At 32.1% G+C, this 25,152-nt stretch overlaps 1 protein-coding gene across 1 annotated transcript in view; it reads left to right on the top strand.

Moving 5' to 3' along the window:
* Nucleotides 1-8,801: 8,801 nt before the first annotated feature.
* Nucleotides 8,802-25,152, top strand: part of LOC127715813 (uncharacterized) — a 114,993-nt gene continuing 98,642 nt past the window's right edge. The window contains exons 1-3 of the mRNA XM_052221950.1: nucleotides 8,802-9,126; nucleotides 17,013-17,102; nucleotides 23,621-23,697. Coding sequence (XP_052077910.1) covers nucleotides 8,996-9,126; nucleotides 17,013-17,102; nucleotides 23,621-23,697 — 298 coding nt within the window. The 5' untranslated portion in view covers nucleotides 8,802-8,995. The remainder of the gene's footprint in view (nucleotides 9,127-17,012; nucleotides 17,103-23,620; nucleotides 23,698-25,152) is intronic.

Below are 25,152 nucleotides of genomic sequence, written 5' to 3'. Positions count from 1 at the left end.
TCTAACTTTTCTCAATGTTCTGTAACATTCTTTTTTGTTTGTTTACTGATGTTCAATGGTAATTTCTCTCTTCAATGATGTCCGAGGGGAATACTTCAGAGAAGAAGGTATAACGACATTATGTAAAGGGAGATTCCTCCTGGCATCAGTTAGTACAAATATTTTGTTTAGAGAGATTATAGTTGGCAAAGACATATTCATTTTAGGCATCATTATAGATAAAAATAGATTGATTCCTCTTTGACATCATGATATGCAGATATTATATATAAAATGATTCCATTCGATCATCCTTGTAAACGTAGATTCCCGTTGGCGTCTATAAATACAAGCGTTTCGTTTTGAGAATTTCCAAATGGCGAAAAGACATTTTCTTTGGGCATCATTATAGACAGTCATTGTTGTAAAAAGAAATCGGTTCATCTTTGGCATCATGATATACAGACAGTATATATAGAGTGATTATCCTTGGTTATCACTGTAAAGGAAGATTCATATTGGGCGTCACTAAAAACACGTGTGTTGTTTAGAGAACTTCATATTGAAAAAGAAAGATTCCCTTTGGTCATCATAATATATAGCCATTACGTCAAAAAGAGATTGATTTTTCTTTGGCAGCATAACATACAGACATTATACGCACAATGATTACCTTTGGGCATTATTGATGTAATGCGTTATGCAAAGAGGATCCCCTTTAGGCACCAGTTCAGTAAATATTCACACTGTTGAAATGTTATGTCAATATTTATCCGCGGTTGACAATGATTCCATTGTGAAACATTTTTCTTCAGGGAATAAGTAAGCATAATAAACTGTCTCGTGCGATATAAACATTTTATGTGCATGCATCGACTTGCAGAAATATCGAGAAATCCTGTTCTAAACGCTTTAAAAAAAAGCAAAATCTTTAATTCCTGTAAAAAAACTTTCCTGTAGCAGACATGACTTATAATCCGTTATATTCACAGAAACACAATATTTATATTGAATGGTCTTGCGACAATAGCGTGTTTGAAAATTCAGTTGTGAAAAATAGGGAGATTTCTAAAATATTTACCATGCTTATAGGACTATAAAAAGTATAACAAAAATACCGAACTCAGTAAATTCAAAAAGGGGAAGTCCATAAAAACTAACTGTTTTGAACTCTCTAAAAATTGTTGCATTGAAAAGGCTGTAGTTTTTATGTGGACATGATTTTTACCAATTTTTGTGATCAATATATATAAAAGATTAACATTCTTTTTTAAAGTCAGTATAACAAGCTTTTACATCATAAACTAATGAAATCAAGACTATGCATTTGCAAGTGTATTTCAAATAACATATAGGTTAACAGATATCTTTTAAAGTACGACTGTTGTTTCAAATAACTTTGAATAAGTTAGCTTACCGAAAAAAAAACAAATTTTGGTTTTTGGAAAGATTGGAACTAGCCTAAGGCACCGGCCTCCCAAAGAAGAAGTATCACAGGTTAGCTACTAAATCTACAAAATGTATACACACTGAAATATAGTTCCCTATAATTCTCATGTCTGTGTACATATGCACACTGTGAAAATGTTGGTTTATATCATTAAATTTAGAGCAGTTCATTGAAGTATATGTCTTTAATTTTTGTCCATTTGCAGGCTATTTTTGACATTTTAATTAGGCAAGAGTAATGATAACAATACCAGTATGATTGACAACTGCCATGATCACCAAACAATCACTGACAAGGTGGGGCCTTAAATACAATGTCCAACCTCCATAAATGCCAATCATATTGACCAAATTACTAATCATCCCCAGTTACATGATGAAACAGACCATTCATTATACATCTCAATGCACAAATACTTGACCTCATTAATGAATACAAAAATGTTTATATACAAAAATGCTAGATTTATTCATTGCCTTTTACTTTTGATCTACACTACATACAGTAATTCTATAAATAATGTCTGAAAGATAAATGATTAAGGATTAACAAGATTTTTTCTTTAAAAGAAAAGACAAAATATGAAGTCTAGATACACACTTGTTTAAAAAATATATTCAAATGACGTCTGAATTTTACTTGATAAATCCGTACAATCCTCATCTGTAATTCATCAATAATTTAGGATACACTTATCAGTAATTGGCTAGAAACAGTAAGTAAAATTTCAAAACTCTAAACCTGAGCAATCCGATATTTTGTTTTTAGTTTATTCCCCATCAAATGTCCTTTAACAATATTAGTCATTTGAATATAGGAAGTGTATTTTGGCAATTAAGAACGAATCCCCATTTCAATAAAAGAAGTTCTTTAATTTGTTTACGTTGAAAAAGTACATTTTCAATGCCCTTTTCTGGAAAATATTAAATCATAAATGGAATTAAAATACACTCTACAAGTTTTAATCTTCAGTGCCACATAATCATGATAATTGTTTTCAATATCAATAAACAATTTTTCAGTTGAGAAGAAAAATATTATACTTATGTTTCAACTTACAAAATTACCTAAACATAATTTGAAATTATTTAATCTAATCTTCCAATCTTTCCGTGAGTGATTTCCATCACTTTGATTTATCTTTAGCATATGAAGAGTTACTTTTCAATTATTCCCGCTTCATCAGTTCACGTACTACTTAATTGAGAAGGAAGTGTATGCCTTCTGGAAAACATGGTGTGCCAGCCGTTTGTTGGTAGGTTTATGTTTTGAAGACAATTATTTGTCTTTTTATTTTAGCTATGTTGTCAGTCTTCGTTGATTTTTGACCTTGATTCCCCCTTTTTATCTGCTTTTAAGTAAAATATTAATCTATATGCTTTTATGTTCGGTGATTTTACTACTATTATCTAAAGGTGAAATCTAAATTTTTAACTAAATCTCGAAGTTCCTTGTACTGCAATAGAATGTTTGAACAGACATTCATAATAATGTGTAATGAAAGCAGCCTAAAATTTCCATACTTTTTTTCTTTAAATTCTGTGAATTTGTGACATTGCTACTCCTCAGCCTCTTATTAAAGTCTAACACAACCAGTCGTTGTTAGTCTTTCATTGCCTTATCGTTTTTATTGCCTCCTTCGAAGCATGCTCCCTGTTCAATTATTCCTTGCGGAAATGTTCAATTACAAAGGCTAGGACAACCCAGCGTCTATCAATAGGAGACACCCATGTGATCAAATGAGATTCCAGCAATATGAAATGCTAGGTGAGTGAGTTAACGAGTGCTTGAATTCCTTATACTAGGTTTTCATCTAAGATGGATCTGACTAGGAAACTCTACAACACATAATAGATGCAATTAATTGCTACAATGATCATTGTAATGAAGGGATGCGTCTTATGCAGTGAGTATGTATTGATGCGTTTTGTTCAAGCTGTAATGTATTGCTGCTTTTTGTTCCGTGTGCAATACATTGGTGCGTTTTGTTCAGTGTGCAGTGTATTGATGCGTTTTGTTCAGTGTAAAACGTATAGTGATGCGTTGTGTAATGTATTGATGCTTTTTGTTCCGTGTGCAATACATGATTGATGCGTTTTGTTAATTCAGTGTGCAATGCATTGATGCGTTTTGTTCAGTGTGTATATAGTGATGCGTTGTGTTCACATTGTTTAGTGTATTGATACATTTTGTTCAGTGTACAATGTAGTGATGCGCTTTGTTCAGTGTACAATGTAGTGATGCGTTTTGTTCAGTATGCAATGCAGTGATGAGTTTTGTTCAGCGTGTAATGTATAGTGATGCGTTGTGTTCACAGTGTTCAGTGTAATGATGCTTTTTGTGTAGTGTACAATGTATTGATGCGTTTTGTTCTGTGTGGAATGCAGTGATGCGTTGTGTTCAATATGCAAAGAATTGATGCGTTTTGTTCAGTGTGCAATGTATTGGTACGTTTTATTCAATGTGTAATGTATAGTATGTGCATTGCAGTGATGGGTTGTGTTCAATGTGCGATGTATTGATGCGTTTTGTTTAGTGTGTAATGTACTGATGCGTTGTGTTCAATGTGCGATGTATTGATGCGTTTTGTTCAGTGTACAATGTATTGATGCGATTTGTTCAGTGTGCAATATATTGATGCATTTTGTTCTGTGTGCAATGCAGTGATGCGTTGTGTTTAATGTGCGATGTATTGATGCATTTTGTTCAGTGTGCAATGCAGTGATGCGTTTTTTTCAGTGTGCAATGTATTGATGCATTTTGTTCAGTGTGCAATGTAGTGATGCGTTGTGTTCAATGTGTGACGTATTGATGCGTTTTGTTCAGTGTGCAATGTACAGATGGGTTTTGTTCAGTGTGCTGCGTTGTGTTCAATGTGCGATGTATTGATGCGTTTTGTTCAGTGTGCAATGCAGTGGTGCATTGTGTTCAATATGCAATGTATTGATGTTTGTTGCTCAATGTACAAAATATTGAAGCGTTTTGTTTAGTGTACAATGCAATGATGCATTTGTTTTAGTGTGCAATGTAGTGATGCGTTTTGTTCAATATTCATTTTTTTATGCGTTTTTGTACAATGCTTTGATTTTTTTGTTCAATCTACTCGTGATGCGTTATTTTAAGTGCGCGATGGAGAGATGAGTTTTTTTGATGATCGGTAAAGTCATAAAAAGAAAATTGATATTCCGGTGTTACATTTAAAAAAAAAGTGTAAATAGATATTAATTTTCTTGATACATCAATCAAAAGTTTACTTAGATAATTAGTACCAAGTTATGAATTTAAACATCGAAATGATTTACACAGCATATATAAAACATATATTCAATACGTAAATTCTAAGGATACATAACAAACACGAAAATATACCAAATGATAACAAATAAATAAAAATTAAGGGATACAATATATACTATATAGTAAGAATTCACTTGAAAGATATAATCACGATCAGATAAAGCAATTTAAAGTTCATTTGCATACATAAACTATATAATTTAAAGTTTAAAGAGTATCTTAAGAATATGAATGATGAAAGTAAAATAGATATTTGTATAGGTTACTATAAAATATGACATTCAAAAGTACATTTTGGAATGTGTACACCATATATCTATTTGTCAGTAATAAACTAATTTATGCTTAATAAAATATAAATATGATTCTGGAACCTTTAGTTAAATTTAAAAAGAAAAGAAGATCTCACGTATTCACTGAGAAAGATTTTGCAGTCTACAATGTATCATTAAAATCACACGCGCTCCAAGGCATTGTTTTTATAAAAAGGCTACTGACAGTCAACCAAACGTGATTATGAATCATGAAACGTGTTTGGGAAATAATCTTAAACAACTGTACTCGAAATAAATATTTTTGACGTCGAACACGTTTAATGTGCGAAAGTTAAAAAAATGAACGTGTCATATACCATTTATACCAAACAGCACATTAATCTCTAAATCATATTTTTGTTTGGAGAATATTAAATTTTTCAAAGACTAAAACCTTGATTCCTAAAACTCCAATCTTTTAAAAACAAACAATTTTTCAAATGGCTTATTTTCAAATATTTATAATTAATTACAAAAGACTGTCCTTCAAAACTGAAGAAAAATATAATTTTGATATTTCAAAAGACGAAAAAAGAAGCTAAGCAAGTTATTGAATTATTTTGCCACGCAAACATTACTTCGGTACTTTCGGTTATTGTAAAAAACTTACTTGTGACAAACTTTGGGTTTTTAGAACCACATATCATTGTTATCAAACAGGACACTATTTTAATGCATGGCATGTCATTCCAATGTTCTTTTCCAATTTATTATCCCCACACATTTGAAAAATAAATAAACGCTACATCTTACGGTTCCAAAGAATGTTCCATTGGATAGTGTTCTGGTGAGCAGAAATTGATGTTTGTGTAAAACGAGCTCTTCTTAAATTACTGTAATATTGTATAACCAAGTCTGACTGATCGGTTTTAATTTGGGAGACGATATTATGTATCGAAGGAAATGTACATGTAGTTCATATCTTTTATAAGCGGGACAGTACATTGTACACGTATATTGGGGCTATGTGTTTGATTAACAATAATTTAATTTTGGATGTAACGCGTCCTCTTATTGCCTGACAGTGTCATGTCTATCAGCTCATAGACATAATTTTGTCATGTGACCGTGACGTCACCAACGTTTTTTTCAAAATTTACACCTTAAAAATGGAATAAACTCATCAAAGATACAAAGGTAAGACAGACAAGCGTTTAGTCAACACAAGATTGCAACGCTCGAATCAAAACAGTTGCAAGTAAATGAAAATTAAAAACCATAATAACATGAATAAGTTGTCAAAACCTTGCGTCAATGGCTTGGGTAGAAAAATCTTTTATAAAATTAGAAATTTTACTTATGCATTGTAGTCTTTTGATGAATATGAGAGAGGACAAAAAAAGTATAAGGTTTAGAAATATTACACCATAATGATATATATCTGTGCGTCATTTTTTAATCGAAGTACTAAGTAATTACCATTATAGTCATATGATACTTCAAATTTAAAAAAAAAAGTTAAATATGTTTTATGTACTTGAATGGCTAAGTTTTACTGATAAACACATGTATGTTGACTTACTTTAAAACAATACTTTATCTTATCATAATCTTCAGAAATGTCCTGCTATCGAACAAAGTCTTCCCGTACTCTAATTCGCCGATAGCTTTTCCATATGCAGTGAACATTACCACAAAACCTCTCGTTAGCACTTTGGCATTCAACTAAGACAGAGCAAGTGCAAGTGAAAAACCGTGATGAAAGAAAAGGTAAACAAACGTGGAAGTTAAATAGTGGTAATTGAATCTAAAAGATGTGAAAGTTAATTAACCGACTGTGTTCTATCCGCTATTATGACATTTGACATGTTGACCAGTACGCTATGTTGGTGTCGCAACTCACCAGCGAAATGGTTTCATTGTGCTGGATCTTTAGATACCAGTTTAGTCGTATGGTCTGAAATTTCACTGATTAAGGTCTATTCCCGATAATGACATATTGACTTGATATGGACTCGCATGACGGGTGTATAGCAGGAGACGCTTACCCTGTCGACGGTATCGCTCCCTAGGGAGTTCATGCTATTCCCTTAGTTTTGTCTGATTCCTTGATTTGTCTCTTCTTAATCGATTTACGAGATTCGAACATTGGTTAACTACTGTCGACTTAATATATTATATTCAAACGAATAAATTAATTACAACATGATTAATTTAACAAAACATATACTTATAATAATAAAATAGTTCTTTAAGTTTTAAGAGGCCCCGCTCCCTTTGAAGTTCATGTGATTCCCTCAGCTTTGTTTGTTGTCTTGATTAGTCTTTTCTTAATAGATTTAAGAAATTGGAACAACGGTTAACTAATGTCGCCTCAATTTAACATTGTACTATTATTTTCTTATAAGTAACTGCTCCTTTACGCTGTAATGACTGATCACATGAGGAGAAATATGATAAACTGTCTAGAGTGACAATTACCACATTTCCCTTTGATCCATATGAACGAATCAACCACTTACCTTACCATGAAACATCCGTGGCCAGACGTCGAAATCAGAGAGGTCTTGTAGCAAGGATTACCACAGAGACTGAATTACTTTATCAATTCATTTGGGGGGGGGGGAGGAGTATTACGCAAATTATCATGATGTAAAGGTCCACATTAACATCTTTTTACCACCTCTGTGCATACACTCGGACTAACAGATACTTTAAGCAAAAAACAGTCTGTACTACAGTACGATATGCATAAGTCATGGAAAGGGAAATATTTCATTATCTTTTGAAAATATCTACAATGCAATCAATTTGACGTCAGATTTTGTTTTATGTGTGTACGCGTGTATTATCATGTGTGTTTGTATGTTTGTATCTTTGTGTGTTCCTTTAAAAAAAAATAAAAAAAATCAAATATAAAAGCACAGATTTTTGTTGTTTTCGGAAAGCAATTAAAAAGATAAGAATAAAAATGTATGAAACAGGTAATGCTGTTTTATTTATGTATTTTTTGCTAATATTAATTTTTGATTGCGATGTTGTTTAATCACAAGAAAACAATGGCCATTTTGTAACTTTCTTTTAAACATTCAAAATTTAATATCTCCCTACAAATCTTCTATGTAACAAATAACCTCGTTGTAATGTTTGAATTTGTTTGAAGCAAAAAAAAAAGACTCATGGTAAAATACCAACCCGTTGATATATCTGCCATATTCAAAAGCGACCCATTCATTTTGATCGTAACCTGATGGATATGATGATGTACCGTTGTTGTCAAATAGCACATATAAAAGATTGAGTAGTAAGCTAATTCAAAGAAGACATTTGTGCATTTTGATTTTTTTTTCTGTTACATGATCTAACATGTTCTCGTACTGAGTATGTATGTGTTAGTTACAATCTGACTTTAAAAACCCATCCATTCATGTTCTATGGTTTTAATGTATATGTTTCAAAAAGCGTTTTTAAAATCATAATTTCCACCTTATAAAGAAAAAATTAAATGTCTAAACAGATTATCCCTACAAAAATTCCTCTTTAAATTACTGTAAATTAGCTTCGTGTTAGTAAACAATGCCTTTTAATTCGTCTACATAGATATAGAGTGACATAAAAGTTTTATTTAAAGTCGGTACACATGAATTATCAGTAACATTAGCTCTGTAGGACTTTTAACCGACACAAATAATAATTTGCGTTGCCTTTTTAAAAGTCTACAAAAAGTTTGCAAACCACTGAACTGATAATTATATATTGTTTGAATTATTTTAATCTTTACAATTTCATTTAGTAACACTATACATTCCACAAAATAATGTTGACATACTAATCTAATTACCACATAATTACAACACACATGTTTTTTTTCTGTACAGGAATCAAGTGATCATCTCACAAGATATTTTGTTTTATGTGAAGTGTTTCTGTATGAAATTGTAAAACAATAATTTGGACTCGGTGTTCCATTGTCCAAAACATTTCAGTGATCAACACTTTCCATTATCTGGTAGACATGAGAGAGTTATTGCAGTTAATAGTATTCTCGTATTTTATGAAGTGCACATTATGCTGGTGGTTAGGAGGATCGGATGAGGTACCTGACACAGGATATGCTGGTTATAGTGGACCTCTAAAGGAAGGAAAGTAAGTCAAATTATATTGCTAGACATTTCGATTAATGGAATGAAGTAGTTACCCAAACAATGATAAAAGTAGTAATCAAATTATCAAATGAAAGTAGTTATTTTTCCAGTGTTAAGAAAGAACAAACAAATTAAAAATAAAATATGTTTAATGTTCACTACATGTATAAGTTACAGGTATTTTGTAATATGCCTGAAAATATATAAAGTTTTTATAAAATGCCTGAGAGATTGATGCATTTTACGTTGCCATTTTTTAGATTACTTTGCGAAATGCCAGAAATAAATGCATGCGTAGGAACTATTTTGTTTTAAATATGTACAAATTTCCAGTATTTCTTTTTAGACCGGGCCCGATTTGGTGGTGTTGCACCTTACAAAGTCTATCCAAATTATTTTTGCAAAGAACTCCACTCAAGCCGTGCTTGGGGCTGTATCAAACTTGCAGTGAGGTGAGAGTTTTTTAGCTTCATGTTGGAGGCCTCACTGTGACTTTGAGATGCAGAACAGCAATAAAATCGCTGTTTCGTTGCTTTTTGTGTCTTTTGCTGTGCATGTACTGATTTTGTGTCATGGATGGATACCCCATATCCTTTGTTTTTCTATTTTATAATAAAATGTTCAGAACAACGGACCTACATGTGCTGATAGCATTGAACGGAGTAATTTACACAATATAACAATAAGAAGATGTGGTATGATTGCCAATGAAACAACTTTTCACCAGAGGCCACAAGACGTAAAATTATAGGCCACCGTACAGCCTTCAACAATGGGCAATAGTTTTGGTGTTTTAAGTCGTTTTATATAATGCCTGTGAGGCAGTTTATAAATTGCCGATGATCACCGTCCCCTACGTTACAACCAATTTTTCAAGAAAACTACACAATTATTAAATTTCAGGTGACAAAACAGTTCCTTGCAATGTGCTAGTTACTGTCTGCATAATTTAAAAATAAGGAGATGTAGTATGATTGCCAATGAGACAACTATCTATCAAAGTTAAAATGAAGTGGATGTAAGCAATTATAGCCAAACGTACGGTCTTCAACAATGAGATAAACCCTATACCGTATAGTCAGCTATAAGTTTAATTTATTTGAATTCAAATTGTCTGTTATAATTTTGGCAATTTCTGTTTCATGTTGACCTCCCCTGTAACATAGCATTTTATATCTTTTTCAATTTGAGAAACGGTTGTTTCCACTTCATTTACTTGAAACAAGGCTAGTACGATTTATTAGATTTTCTTGTTTCATTCCTTTTTTAATTGATGGAAGTCGTCTATTCATATCGAGCATTAATTGGTATACATTTTCTAGGAAAAAAGTTGTCTTACACCGTATAGAACATCTCTACTATCTAATATCTCTTAAAAACTTAGAATATTGTAAAAGAGAGACGCAGGATACAAAAGGGAAATTCAAACTCATAAGTCGAAAATAAACGGACAACTTTTGACTAAAAAAGAAAATGACAAACGGACAAACAGTAGTACACAAAACACAACATAGAAAACCAAAGACTGAGCAACACGAACCCTAACAAAAACTGGGGATGATCTATTGTAAAGTGCTCAATGGCTCCAATTATCTCTTGATTGCCTTTAACTAATAATCCACAAAAGAGGGGCGAAAGATACCAGAGGGACATTCAAACTCATAAATCGAAAATAAACTGACAACGCCATGGCTAAAAAAGAAAAAGACAAACAGGCAAACAATAGTACACCAAACACAACATAGAAAACTAAAGACTACACAACACGAACCCCACCAAAAACTGGGGGTGATCTCAGGTGCTCCGGAAGAGTAAGCAGATCCTACTCAACATGTGTCACCCGTCGTGTTGCTCATGTTAGTACAAACCCGGTAAATAGTCTAATTCGGTAGGTCACATTCGTGAAAAGGGAACAGGATTGTAGTAACGACATTAGGAACATATCCGCTATCATCTGTGAAACGGATATTCCATCACGGGCAACCAACTCGTGATCGCATCCGTAAAATTTACGAAGGGATGATTCCAACTTCACCATTTGGAACTCTTTGTTTAATAGCTTCCTTCTCAGCAGCAACCATCTATCAATGAAATCATGATAGGAAATACAAGCCCGGAAATATCATATGAATTGGGAGATATATACTCCGTATACAGGCGCTGCTGGAATGTTGCTACATAGAAATGGAAAGTTCACAATTGGAAAGCTGAAATCATCTCTTTTGTCGTAAAGTTTTGTTTTCAACCGACCCTCATTGTCAATTTCTAGATGTAAGTCAAGATATGAGGCAGACTTAACTGTATCTGTTGTATCCTTTATCTCTAGTTCGATGGGATAGATGCGTTCAACATAGTCACCAAATTTTGAGTTATATAGTGAGAGAACATCATCTATATAGCGGAAAGTAAAGTTAAAAGATACTGCTAACTTTTTTTTTCTTCCTAAGAAGTTCCTGTATGAAGTCAGCCTCATATGAATAAAGGAACAAGTCGGCAAGAAGAGGGGCAAAGTTGGTTCCCATGGGAATGCCGATTGTTTGTTGAAAAACACGTCCTTCAAACGTAACAAATATGTTGTCAATCAAGAAATCAAGCATCTTGATAATGTCAGTTTCAAAGAATTTTTGTTTGAATCAGAGTGATTTTTTACAAAGTAGGATTTATCCCTCCCTAAGACAAGATACTTGTATTTACGATGGCCATTCTTTTTTATGAAACAAAGCAATACCAACTCTTTCAATTTTTCTTTTAGTTTGGAATGGGGAATACTTGTGTTAAGTGTAGAAAATTCAAATGTTTTAATACTATTGCAAGATGAAAGAGTCTTAGATTGTATGTACTCTAAAAGATCTTTGGAATTTTTTAGTATCCACATCTGATTCACGCCAACTCTAGAAAAGGCAGTTTCACAATAACTTTGAAGCCCGGCTTTGATTGCTGATAAAATTGATGTTAATAATTTAGAAAGAGGTTTCGTGGAGGACTTGGAAAACCCAGCAATTTACCGTTGTTTGTAAGAACACTTATGTAGTTTAGGTATCCAATACAGTGATGGAAGATCCCGTTAACGATCTGTATATCGTTTCATTGCCAGTATATATATCTTTATTCTGAGTGCAATGTTTATAATTGACACAGGACTTTATTTTTAGTCATTTCATTTATGAATAGGTGTAGTTAATGTAGGGACTATCCTATAATATGGGAAAGTTTCCTAAATATTGTTATAGGCATTAGCTATATAGATGACATAACAAATACGATGAAATGGTAGGATTTTTTTAAGTTTCTTAATTGTGAGTATGAATGCAAATCGTGTAATCTATCAGTGAGGAAACATCTTTTTGTTTATTTACAGTTATAAATCAATAAATTCAAAATTTTATTTACAATTAAAGTTTATTCCAAAGCCAGTAATTGATTCCAACTGTTTACATCAAAAACGATTTCATTAAGTAAGATAATCAACTAGAATTAAATGCCTTTAACATCAAATTTCAATTTCAATTCTGTTAATTACTTTAAGCAAATAATTCAAAAGTTGATTCAACTCCCTATACATTTTAATACTATTTTTACCAACCACGGATCCAGTAATCTGAAATTTTGTAAGTGTATTAGCTCTAAGATTTAAGTCATATTTAGCTTAAAGGGCCTTTCTTTCTTTCCTTTTGCATTGCTTTGTTTATTTATTTTTCATGATGATTTCGAAGTTATTCGTATTCAAATTAAAGTTTTCGTGTGTTATGGTTAAGATAATTAATCACCCAGTTCATTAATTAGATTTTAGTTCGGGTCAACTAAATTTATACGATATATTTGGTTTACAGTTTGATTTAGAAGAAACACCGACATAGCTAGATAATACTATTAATTATCTAATTACCACCACTTTTTATATTAATTAGTATTGTAATTTTCATTGTTATTAATAAATGTTATATGAGTATTATAAACCAAATCTTGAATTCTATCCTAATTCTATCCTATTCTGGGGATATTTCAGAAATTCAAATGTGACGTCACTTTTGTTGCGTTGATCTCTTTGGCTAACTCGGCTGTGAATTTTTATGTGCTGGTTTATGTGGTTTTATGTATCCGTTTTTATTCTTTAGTTAGTCACCACTTCGGTGTTCTCATGTATATCTATTATATAGTAATTTTTATAAATTTACTGTTTGCTAAAGTATGAATTATTCTAAATACTAAGGATTTTCTTATCCCAGACATATAACCTTAGCCTTATTTGGCACAACATTTTTGAACTTTTGGTCATCAATGCTCTTCAACTTTGTACTTGTTTTGGCTTTCGAACTTTTTTGATCTGAGCGTCACTGGTAAGTCTTGTGTGGACGAAACGCGCGTCTTGCGGAATTAAATTTTAAACCTGGTACCTTTTGTTAGCTATTATTTGTATGTTTCTCTGTCCTATATGTTCTCCCATTTATTTGTATTGTAGTCCTGTCATGTAATGTTGTCATTTTAATGTTATATTTAACATTACCATAAAAGCGGGAGGTTTGGCTAGCCACAAAACCAGGTTCAACCCACCTTTTTTAAAAAAAAAATGTCCTGTACCAAGTCAGGAAAATGGCCATTGTTATATTATAGTTCGTTTCTGTGTGTGTTACATTTTAATGTTGTGTTTCTGTTGTGTCGTAGTTCTCCTCTTATATTTGATGTGTTTCCTTCAGTTTTAGTTTGTAACCCGGATTTGTTTTTTTTCTCAATTGATTTATGAATTTCGAACAGCGGTATACTACTGTTGCCTTTATATATAGCTTTAACGATGCCACTTTTTACTTAACCAGTAAAGTTCAACTTATTCTGATTTTGTTCAGCTATTTAATTTTAAATCATTTTCAATATTAACATTTAATCCTTTCAAGCTGATGAATGGCTTCGGGTAGTTGTATCTCATTTATAGAATTTTTTTGTTTTTAACTGTTAGTAGGCCTAGCTAGACAATAGAACCATCCCTTACTAAGAAACAATTTCGGTAATTATTCACAATTAAGACACACCAAATCTCACAATTTCATTGGCCCACAGCACTTTGCTATATTCTGAAGATGTGTTGGTTGTATTTTTGGTTTTATCTTCTATTTTACCCACTAATGTAGAACCTAAACAATATAGTGTTGAAGATTGAGTATAACTTCTAACAAATTCTCCGGTACACAGGTGACCAGTAAGAACAAGTAAAAAGTCTATATGGGTTTTATGGAATGAGCAACTAAATTTCAAAGTTTCGAAAACATTTAAACATCTTTAAGATTGCTTCTTAAAATCATTTATTTAACTGCAATAATTGGAATAAAAATTATTACTTTTGAAAATGAAATTCATAATACTGATGTTGACCATCCGCCCGTAGTTGTCGTAGCCTAGCATGGGTAATCATGAAATCTTGTCCTTCGGGGTGTTATGTCATAGCCAAATATTTTGCGTTTCATTTGTGTGTTAGGGGACGACTTTTTGGTTTGCGGGTTTTCTGGGTGGTAGGGTGCAAGGGAATTTCGAAAATGAGCCTGCGACTAACAGCAAAAAAAGGCGAGACACTGGGTTTCGCGGAACCCTTATGAATTTTTATTTTAACCACCCGAAATACTAATAAATCCGATTATGTTATTTTTCCGCATTCTAAAATTTTGTAATTTGCATAAACTTTTTTTCTGGTATATTCAATATTTAATGATACTATAGTGTGTATTTCTAGCCATTAATACGTACACGTGTGTAAATAGCCTGATTTTAGTTTTAAATTTACCATTTATAACCTTTGTCATTCTTTTACTGTTATGTAAATTACGGCACGATATTATAACATAATGATTTAAATTTTTGAGGTCCAACCATTAATTAAGTGTGTAAATAGCCTGATTTTATTTTTGAATTTACCGTTCATAACCTTATATACCCTACTGTTTTCAAAATATGTATTCACATTTCTGGGTAGTTATCCATTATCTAAACTCGACACATTTGTAATCTCTAATATCAGTTATAACATATCCCCCTTTTTTTATATTTAGTGTGACATTTACCTGAAAGAAGCGGGGTATTTTTTCTCCCTTGTTCTGCAGTTTGTTGGAGAAAATATTTATTTTCATCCTGTCTTGGGCAAAGCTAGTTATTTTTACTAATAACCTGGCCAGCTTATTCGTTCTAAATCCCCAAGAACATCAGATGGTCATCCCGTTATATACTTGTTTCAACAGAAAGGTTAAGTGAAAACCTTTCTGTTATTTGCGTAAAAGAAAATGATAATGATGCACAGGAGTGAATACCAATGTATAAATAAACTTAAATATATGGATGATATGTGGAAAATCTTTAATTGTTGGTATCCACCAGCCATTACAATATTAACAATTATTATACCGCAGTATGCTATTTCTTTATAAAATTATAGACAAATAGATTTACTATTTTTACGAAATTGTCTGAAAAAGACTATTAACCGGTTAATAGTTTCACTATTAACTGGTTAGATTTTCTTTTTTCTGGAAATTTTTCCGTACTTTCTGAATTGAATCGTCTCCTTAAACATCCGAATGATTGTTTTTACTGCAACTGTGCTATTTGCGCAGTAAAATTATTATGACGTCAATACAGAATATCGCTTCAAATCAAATAAATTATGGTTTACCCAAAATATTTCTGGAACAGTTGTAAGAGTTGCAATATAAAGAGAATTACTATTAAAATACATCGTCTCGAAATATAAACTAGTTTCTTTCTGTATAATAAAACACTTATTTACTGGCTATTCGGACAATAGCAATTTTATTGTACCCCTCGACAGCAACTATTATCCTCCGCTTCGCGTCGGAAAACAGTTGCTGTCTTCGGGGACAATAAACTTTCTATTGTTCTCATAGCCAGTAAATAAGTGTATATTATTCAAATAAAGTAACTTTTGGAGTTCTGGATATTTTGATAGTAATGTAATGTCTCCAAACACCAACCAACGCACTTGTCAGTCGTTTAACAATCTGATTAAAATACCGATCCTGTCTCCACACTAGGCTTACAAGCTATGTAAGGAAAACGTGGACATAAGATCAAGATTTTAATCATATTGGTTATCAATATTATAGTATCTACTGTAGTTTTTTTTTAGTGAATCATTAACAATATTATTGAAAAGATAATAGAGATATAGATCAATGATCCCTTTCTATTATTGCACAAGGCTAGTAAATTAGTGTGCAAAGCTGTAATAAATAACCTTGGAAATTTACCAATAATTGAACACACATTTCTACACCTATCTTATTTAATCTATTTATGGAGAAAAATTTGCATGAAGTGTCGTACATTGGGTTGAGCGTTCAGAAAAAATGTTTAAATTTTTGTAATAGTAGTTCAAAAAGATAGGGTGACAAACAAAACCTAGGTGTGTCCAGATGGTACATATTTTACTTTGTGTCTGTACAAAGTCATGAGCCTGAAATCTTCAATTATTACTATCTATCAACTCAAGACGAAGGTTACATAATAATGTATACTTGACAGAAGCAGTTGTACGTACGCAAGACACAGGATTCCGCTGAATCCACTACTTTTAAAAAATATTTTTTCTTCTTACAAACAAATTTATCAACTATTCTGTATTAATCGCAACTATTGAAATCATTTTATTTGATATTTTCGAAAGCTTACACCAAAATGCTTCGATTGGTTAGAAAAATACGTGTTTCAAACAATAGAATGATACTACCAATGTCATGATTTTATTTTTGAAAAGACCCATAAACCTTTGGATTCCAAAATAACGTATACTAGAACAGGTATTTTTAGCAAGTTAAGAGGATGCTGATTTTATTACCTACATTTCCACCAGGGCAACATGTTTTAAAATACCCAGAATTTCTTTTCAAGTCAAAATGTACAGAGAGTGTCATGGTATGAAGAGACGAAAAGCAAATATCATTGTGGTTTATTCAACTGGGGACGCTGTTCGAGATATGGGTAAGTACTGTAATCAGTGTTTGTTAAGTAAAATAACAAAAATACCGAACTCCAAGGAAAATTCAAAACAGAAAGCTGAAACACATCAAACGAATGAAAAACAACTGTCATATTCCTGACTTGTAACAGACATTTCCTTATGTAGAAAATGGTGGATTAAGCCTGGTTTTATAGCTAATTGAACCTCTCACTTGTATGACAATCGCATTAAAATCCATTATATTGACAACAATGTGTGAGCAAAAAAAAACCAAACATAAGTATATTATGACACCAATGAAAGAGAGGCGAAAGATACCAAAGGGACATTCAAACTCATAAGTTGTAAATAAAATGACAACGTCATGGCTAAAAAAAGAAAAAGACCAACAGACAAACAGACAAACAGACAAACAATAGTACACAAAACACAACATGTTGGATGTGTACGGATTGATAATTTAGTCTTAGATGCATGATTTTTTTTATTAGTTGTTAGTGGCTTTGAACTAGTTGCTCAGTAACTGCGAGTACTCTCAGATCTGTACTTAGTGTCTTTTTGTTGTTTGGATGTACAAGTACCCAGCCACGTCCACTTGTTATTGTAGTATTTGTATTTTTAAACATCTGATGAGTTAAGCCTCTTTCAACTGATTTTTTATAGTTCGTTCTTATGTTGTAGTGTTACACCACTGTCCCAGGTTAGGGGGAGGGTTGGGATCCCGCTAACATGTTTAACCCCGCCACATTCTGTATGTATGTGCATGTCCCAAGTCAGGAGCCTGTAATTCAGTGGTTGTCGTTTGTTTATGTGTTACATATTTGTTTTTCGTTAATTTTTTGTACATAAATTAGGCCGTTAGTTTTCTCGTTTGAATTGTTTTACATTCTCATTTCGGTGTCTTTTATAGCTGACTGTGCGGTATGGGCTTTGTTCATTGTTGAAGGCCGTATGGTGACCTAGATTTGTTAATTTCTGTGTCATTTGGTCTCTTGTGGAGAGTTGTCTCATTGGCAATCATACCACATCTTCTTTTTTATATGGAAAACTAAAGACTGAGCAACACGAACCCCACCAAAATTGGTGGTGATCTCAGGTGCCCCAGAAGGGTTAGCCGATCCTGCTCCACATGTGGCTCCCGTCGTGTTGCTCATGTTAGTACAAACCCGGTAATAAGTCTTATTCGGGGAAAGGGGGATGGGATTGTAGTTACGACAATTGGAACATATCCGCTATCATCTGTGAAACGGGTATTCCAACTAGTGATGGCGTGCGTATAAATTACGAAGGGAAGACTTCAACTTTACCACTTGGAACTCTTGGGTTAAATAGCTTCCTTGTGAGCAGCAACCCTCTATCAAGGAAATCATGATAGGAAATACAAGCCCTGGAATATCGTATCAACTGGGATATATATATACTCCGTATGCAGGCGCTGCTGGACTATTGCTACATAGAAATTCAAAGTTCACAATTGGAAAGCTGAAATCATCTCTTTTGCCGTAAAGTTTTGTTTTCAACCGACCCTCATTGTCAATTTCTAGATGTAAGTCAAGATATATGGACTTTATTGGTATTACTATTGATTTTGTTATCAGTAAATTGAAATCAAACTTGATATTATTTGTATATACATGGCTCTACAATCTGTCGATACCTGTATCTTAGCATTGCACATGGTCATATTTTTCTCCTACTATTAATGACGTCTTAACACTAAATCCATTGGATGTTGGATGTGTACTGATTGATGTTTTAGTCTTAGATGCATAAAATCTTTTATTAGTTGTTACTGGCTTTGAACTAGCTGTCAGTAACTGCGAGCACTCTCAGATCTGTACTTAGTGTCTTTTTGTTGTGGGGATGTATAAGTACCCTACCACGTTCACTCTGTGTTTTTATTAGATGTATTTCTATTTGTATCCATCTGATGAGTTAAGCCTTTTTCAACTGATTTTTATAGTTTTTTGTACTGTTACACCACTGTCCCAAGTTAGGGGATGGTTGAGTGTCCGCGTTTATGTTTAACCCCGCCACATTCTGTATGTACCTGTCCCATGTCAGGAGGCTATAATTCAGCGGTTGTTGTTTGTTTCTGTGTATCATATTTGTTTTGCGTTCATTATTTTGTACATAAATTAGGCCGTTAGTTTTCTCGTTTGAATAGTTTTACATTTGTCATGTCGGAGCTTTTTATAGCTGGCTATGCGGTATGGGTTTTGCTCATTGTTGAAGGCCGTGCGATGACCTATAGTTGTTATTTTCTGTGTCATTTGGTTTCTTGTGGAGAGATGTCTCATTGGCAATCATACCACATCTTCTTATTTTTATATTAGGTAAAGATCTGAGAGTACCCGCAGTTACTACCAACTAGTTCAAAGCAAATAACAACTAATAAAAAAATCATGTATCTAAGACTAATGTATCAATTAGAACACATCCAACATTCAATAACTATGACCTTGTGCAATGCCAAAATATAGTTATCGACAGATTGTAGTACTGTGACTGTGCATGTGTGTATAACAATAATATTTAGTATGGTTTTAATTTGTTGATAACAAAATCAATATCTGTACTAATAAAAACAATATTCAAAGATCTAATTACAGTGTTGAATTTGTAACCTTTTAGAATAAGTTTATTTAAAGGATCGATAAGTTTACCTGGATCGTATTTAAACTTTCGGGCTCGCTAAACAACATTCCCGTAAAAATAAGGATGTGCTATTCCGTTTAAAATAACAACCAAACTTGCAAACCAAATATTTGTATCTATGGAAGAATTTAGTAAAGGATTTAAGTAATTTGTGTTAACGAAATCCCTGACTTGATAATTTACCAGTAATACATAGTTTCGCTCATTGAAATCCAAAACGTCCCTTCTAAACGGGCATGGCGAAGGTGATATATAAACACCGTAAGACGGTGCCAAAGGAACATCACCGTCCAAAAAAGAAAAATTAACAATAGGGAAAGAAAAATCATCCCTTTTGTCCTTTTTGTGTAAAACTGAATTATCGAAATATAGAATGTTAGAATGATTTTTAATTTAAAGTTTGAATATAAAACCATAACTTTTTTTAAATACGTTCTAACCAATTTTAATGAAATATGTAAATCGATTTCGATAACATTTAACAGTTTTATTTTCTTTATTTTCAATGCCTTCTTCATATCTTTCAAATGATAAATAAATATAATAACGCTAAACAAATATTTTCAGTAATTATCAAATAATTAAATACTGAAAATAAGAAAGATTTATATGTTATCTACAATAGTCATTACGGTAGATTTAACTAAGCAATGCTTCAAGACTTGAAATTAAACAGACGACATAAAATTGTTTATTTAATATTTGTTTTCAGACAATACCCTCAATTGAAAATATTTGCCGTAGTTCATAGTTTATTGCATTTAAAATGATTTTAAAATCGATCTATGTATATATACGACGGCTAATGTCAATTTTATTAAACCTGTTCATCCCAATAGACCACAGAAATTGCTTTTTGAAAAAAAAATTCTGCCAAAATAATTCCTTACTTTTTATTTCAAACAATCCGTCCTCAGGTATAAAAAGAGCATTTATCAGACCAGTTCAAGATTATTTATAAAATTTTTAAGAAACTAAGGTTTCAACTCCCTCAGGCTAAGTTGACTTTAGATGAATTTGGCTATTTATTTTAGGTATTTTGTCATATAGCTCTTCAAAGGTTTCGGTACTTATACATCCTCGGATTTCAAATGTTTGGCTTTGAGCGTTCCTGATGAAGGTACATCCAGAAAAGCGCTTCGGACGCATGAAATTATTAAACGTGTTGTTTTCAATTTTTTATAGAAAAAAGAAATATTGGAACTTTTTATTGTCTTAAAGAGCTCTCAGTTTGTATAAAACTATCCCTTCTAAGATACCAATAGAACAGAATTTTAATACGTAACATTATATTTTAACAAAAGGGAAGATATTTGCACCTTATATTGATGCCGACAATAAGGTTTGCAATTATAAACTTAACTTCCTTTGCTTTAATGTCACACAATCCATCTTGAGGTACAAAAAGAACTATTTTATCAGACCAGTACATGAATATTATAAAAAAGAAGGAATGTTGGCACTTTTTATAGTTGTCCACAAAAGTTTTATTAACTGAAGACTTATAAAGCTCTCAATTTGTGTAAAACTAGCCTTCCTGAGATACCAAAAGAATAAAATGTTTATGCCAGTAGTGAATACATCAAGAAGAATGGAAAATATTGGCCCCATATATTGATGAATACAACAAATATAGCAATTTGAATATTTAATTCCTTCTTCTTTTATATCAAACAATCCATCCTTAGGTAATAAAAGTAATCAATTATACGGCCAGTACAAGAATATCAATAAAAAAAAGAAGAAATATTGGCACTTTTAATTGTTGTCGACAAAAGTATTATTAACAGTAGACTTATAAAGCTTGCAATTTGTGTAAAACTATACATCCTGGGGTATATAGTAAAATGCATATGCCGGTAGAGAATAATCTAGAAGATGGGAAAATATTGGCAACATATATTGATGAATACAACAAGTATAGCAATTGTGGAGCAGGATCTGCTTACCCTTCCAGAGCACCTGAGATCAACCCAAGTTTTTGGACGGGTTCGTGTTGCCCAGTCTTAAGTTTTTCTATGTTTTGTTTTGTATACTGATGTTCGTCAGTTGTTTTTTTTGTTTTGTAGCCATGGCGTTGTCATTTTTGTAGGGGGTATAAAAATGAAATATTGTCACTTTTTATTGTTTTCGAGATAAAGTTAAGGTTACAGTAGACTTACAGAGCTCCCAATTTGTGTAAAACTATCCATCCCGATGTACTAAAAGAACAGAATTTTAATGCTCTTATATAATTTCTAACAAAATGGAAAATATTCGCACCTTACATTTATGCCGACAACAAATTTTACAATTGCAATTCTAAACTCAAATTCCTTCCCTTTAATTTCAAACAACATCCTGAAGTATAAAAAGTACTCCACTTTTAGGCCAGTTCATGAATATTATATAAAAGAAGAAATATTGACACTTTTTATTGTTGTCGACATGTAGGTATAAAAGTACTCAATTAAACGTGCGTCTATATATATAATTACTTCTAACAAAGATAGAAGACGCAACTTTTTCACGTTTACTCCGAGGTAAACGGGGAAGTAAACGCCCTTGAAATTTGAAGACTTTCAATCAGTCAAAAGAGGATTGGTAATCTCAAAGCCTTAGAAAAGGACGGAAAGTAGACTGAATTGTTGTTTGTTCAACATACGACAACTACTGATCAACAGGCTCCTGACTTAGAACAGGTGTATTAAAATGCAGCGGGTTTAAACATTTTAACAGGCGCAAACCTTCACCCTAACCTTAGACAGTAGTGTAACATTACAACATAAAAAGACACACTATCAAATATCAATTGAAATGGCTTAACTCGATTAAAAAGAATCAAGTAAACATAAACTGAACGAATACGTTTGATCTATGACACAACATAAATACAATATTGATAAAAAAGATGTAGGAACAGTGTCAAAAAGACCACTTGAACCTGGGACAAAACGGTGTTAAATAAAAAAAAAAAACGTACACAGGTAAATTTAAATATAATAATTTTGTTGTTAGGAGTACGGAAGTAAACATTTAATACAAAATTGATAAATTTGTTGTCCACAGTACGCGTACAGAAATGAAAATTTATCGTCATACTAAATACTTATCAAAGGTGGTACATATTAAAAATAGTGAGACGAGATTTAACACAAAAAAGTAAACATTGAATTACAGAAATGCATTAGAAATTGTGTCAACAGGTCAAATTAACACGAAAGTACGATTTGAGAGTATTCGCAGTTACTGAAAGCTAGTTAAAAGCCAAAAACAATTAATGATAAAAAATCATGCACCAGAGACTAAAATCAATTAAAACACATCCCAGGGATTTAGTGTTTTAACGCTATGGACAGTCAAAGAAGCCATGACTTATACAGTGCCAAAATAAAGGTATCGACAGGCAGTAGAATAGTTAGGATTTAACCTTATAATAAATATGTATCATGTTATATATAGATGAGGCAATCTCTAAATAGAAAAATAAACGGGGATGTGTATTTCTACATCCCAAAAAACCATTCAAAAAGAATACAAATTTAGTTATGTTTTAATTTGTTGATGACAAAACCGATGTTAGTGCCAATGTAAACAATATTCAAAGATCTTATTACAACATTAATAAGATCACCTTTACTAATACGTTTGTTTAAAGGTTCGATGAGTTTACACGGATCACGGAACTTTTATTATATCCACAGTATTCATTTTTAGAGCACCTGGTAACTTTACTGATGATGTATAGATGGTATTTAAGCAGGCAGTGTTATGGGGTTGAGAACTGCCCAAAATATAAATATTGACATGCATTTTTTCAGAAACTGCCCCTGCTAATCATAGAGAATATCAGTAATTGGTGCAAATATATTTTACTGCTTCTGTTTTTTGTCGTTCCCAGGTCTGCAGAGAAGTATTATTTTAAGTGTCTTGATGGCTGGACACAAAGAACCCAATCTTCGGACAAATGTGAATTAGGTTTGTTTAAACTATATATATATATTCGGTCCGTAAATATTATTCCGTATTTAATATGATGAATACCACAAGACGTTACTATGAATTAACGCATACAGTTATATAGTCTGTTCCAACTTAATAGGTATAAAGTTTATCTGTGTTTTCTGTATATTCAGGTATTTTTCATTTTGTAGTTCCATTTTTATTTGTGTTATAGATAGACAATAAATAAATTAAATATGTTTCAATCGATTCATTTAACATACAACTAATGACAAAACAATGACATTCATTTATAAAAGTGTGTTAATAATTCATCAGTTTGTAAATGATTATGATTTAAATACACCAATATATGATAAAGTTTTCTTTTATTGCAAACATAATCTATATAAATTATGAATCAAATTTAAACATGCATTGCATAAGGAAATACATAAAACACTATGGTAAAAATAAGAAATATGGGGCAATTTATGCATACTTAAACTAATATAATAGTCCCAGATGTATAATGATGAAAAATACAACATTTAATATATATTTCAAAAGTCACAAAACATCATATTTACAAAGTCACAAAACATTTTATTCACAAAGTCACAAAACATTTTATTTACAAAGTCACAAAACATTATATTCACAAAGTCACAAACTACAATATTTCACAAAGTCATTCCGTTCAAATGAAAAAGATGGGATGCTGCGGCAGAGTAGTATATCACGTTGATGAGTCCTTGTTCGTATCTGTCTTTCAGTAGTTGGAGTCTGTTGTATATAGCTCTGTATTGTAGTCTTCTTGGTGGGCTGGCTCCTCCTGCTGCATACTAAATAATGGTACATTCTATTAGTGCTTCTTCAAGAGTAACTCAATGATCTTGTTAGTGTTGGGATGAGCATGTTGGAGTCTTTTTTTAATTTTGTTGTTCCATCCTTCCAGGCTGTTGGTGGTGCTGGGTCTTTCAGTTTACGAAAGAGTGAAAAATTATTAACAGCTTGAAAGAAATTTAAAAATTGTTTAAAAACTTAGCACTCATGTTTATTAATTGAAAGAAGAAAATGCTAGCTTGGATGCAGATTACTGTTCAAATTGTGTCATTTGTAAAGCTTTGCTACTAAACAGTTTACATTTACATTTTCTTCGTTTGAAAATACAAATAATAACACCATTACAAACACAATTCCATTTTGATATTCTTGTCATGGTTACAAAATACATAAAATAACACCATTACAAACTCAATCCCAGTTTAATATTCTTGTACGTGTCTATAAATAAAAAAAATCTACTTTATTTTTAGAAATTTACCTGTGATAACATAAACGTCACATAAAATACGTCACTTTTTGTGACGTTCATCCATTCATGTGACGCGCAGTTTATATTTCGTTTGTGGTGTCCTGGTGTGCTGTCGTAAATTCATTGGAGGTGTCCGTTGTTATTCTGCGGTTTACATGTTGACATGTACTATT

The sequence above is a fragment of the Mytilus californianus genome, unplaced genomic scaffold (assembly GCF_021869535.1).
Source record: "Mytilus californianus isolate M0D057914Y unplaced genomic scaffold, xbMytCali1.0.p SCAF_9, whole genome shotgun sequence".
Classification (NCBI taxonomy): Eukaryota; Metazoa; Mollusca; class Bivalvia; order Mytilida; family Mytilidae; genus Mytilus; species Mytilus californianus.
Note: the sequence above shows the minus strand (reverse complement) of the source record. Positions and strands in the feature narration are given on the sequence as shown.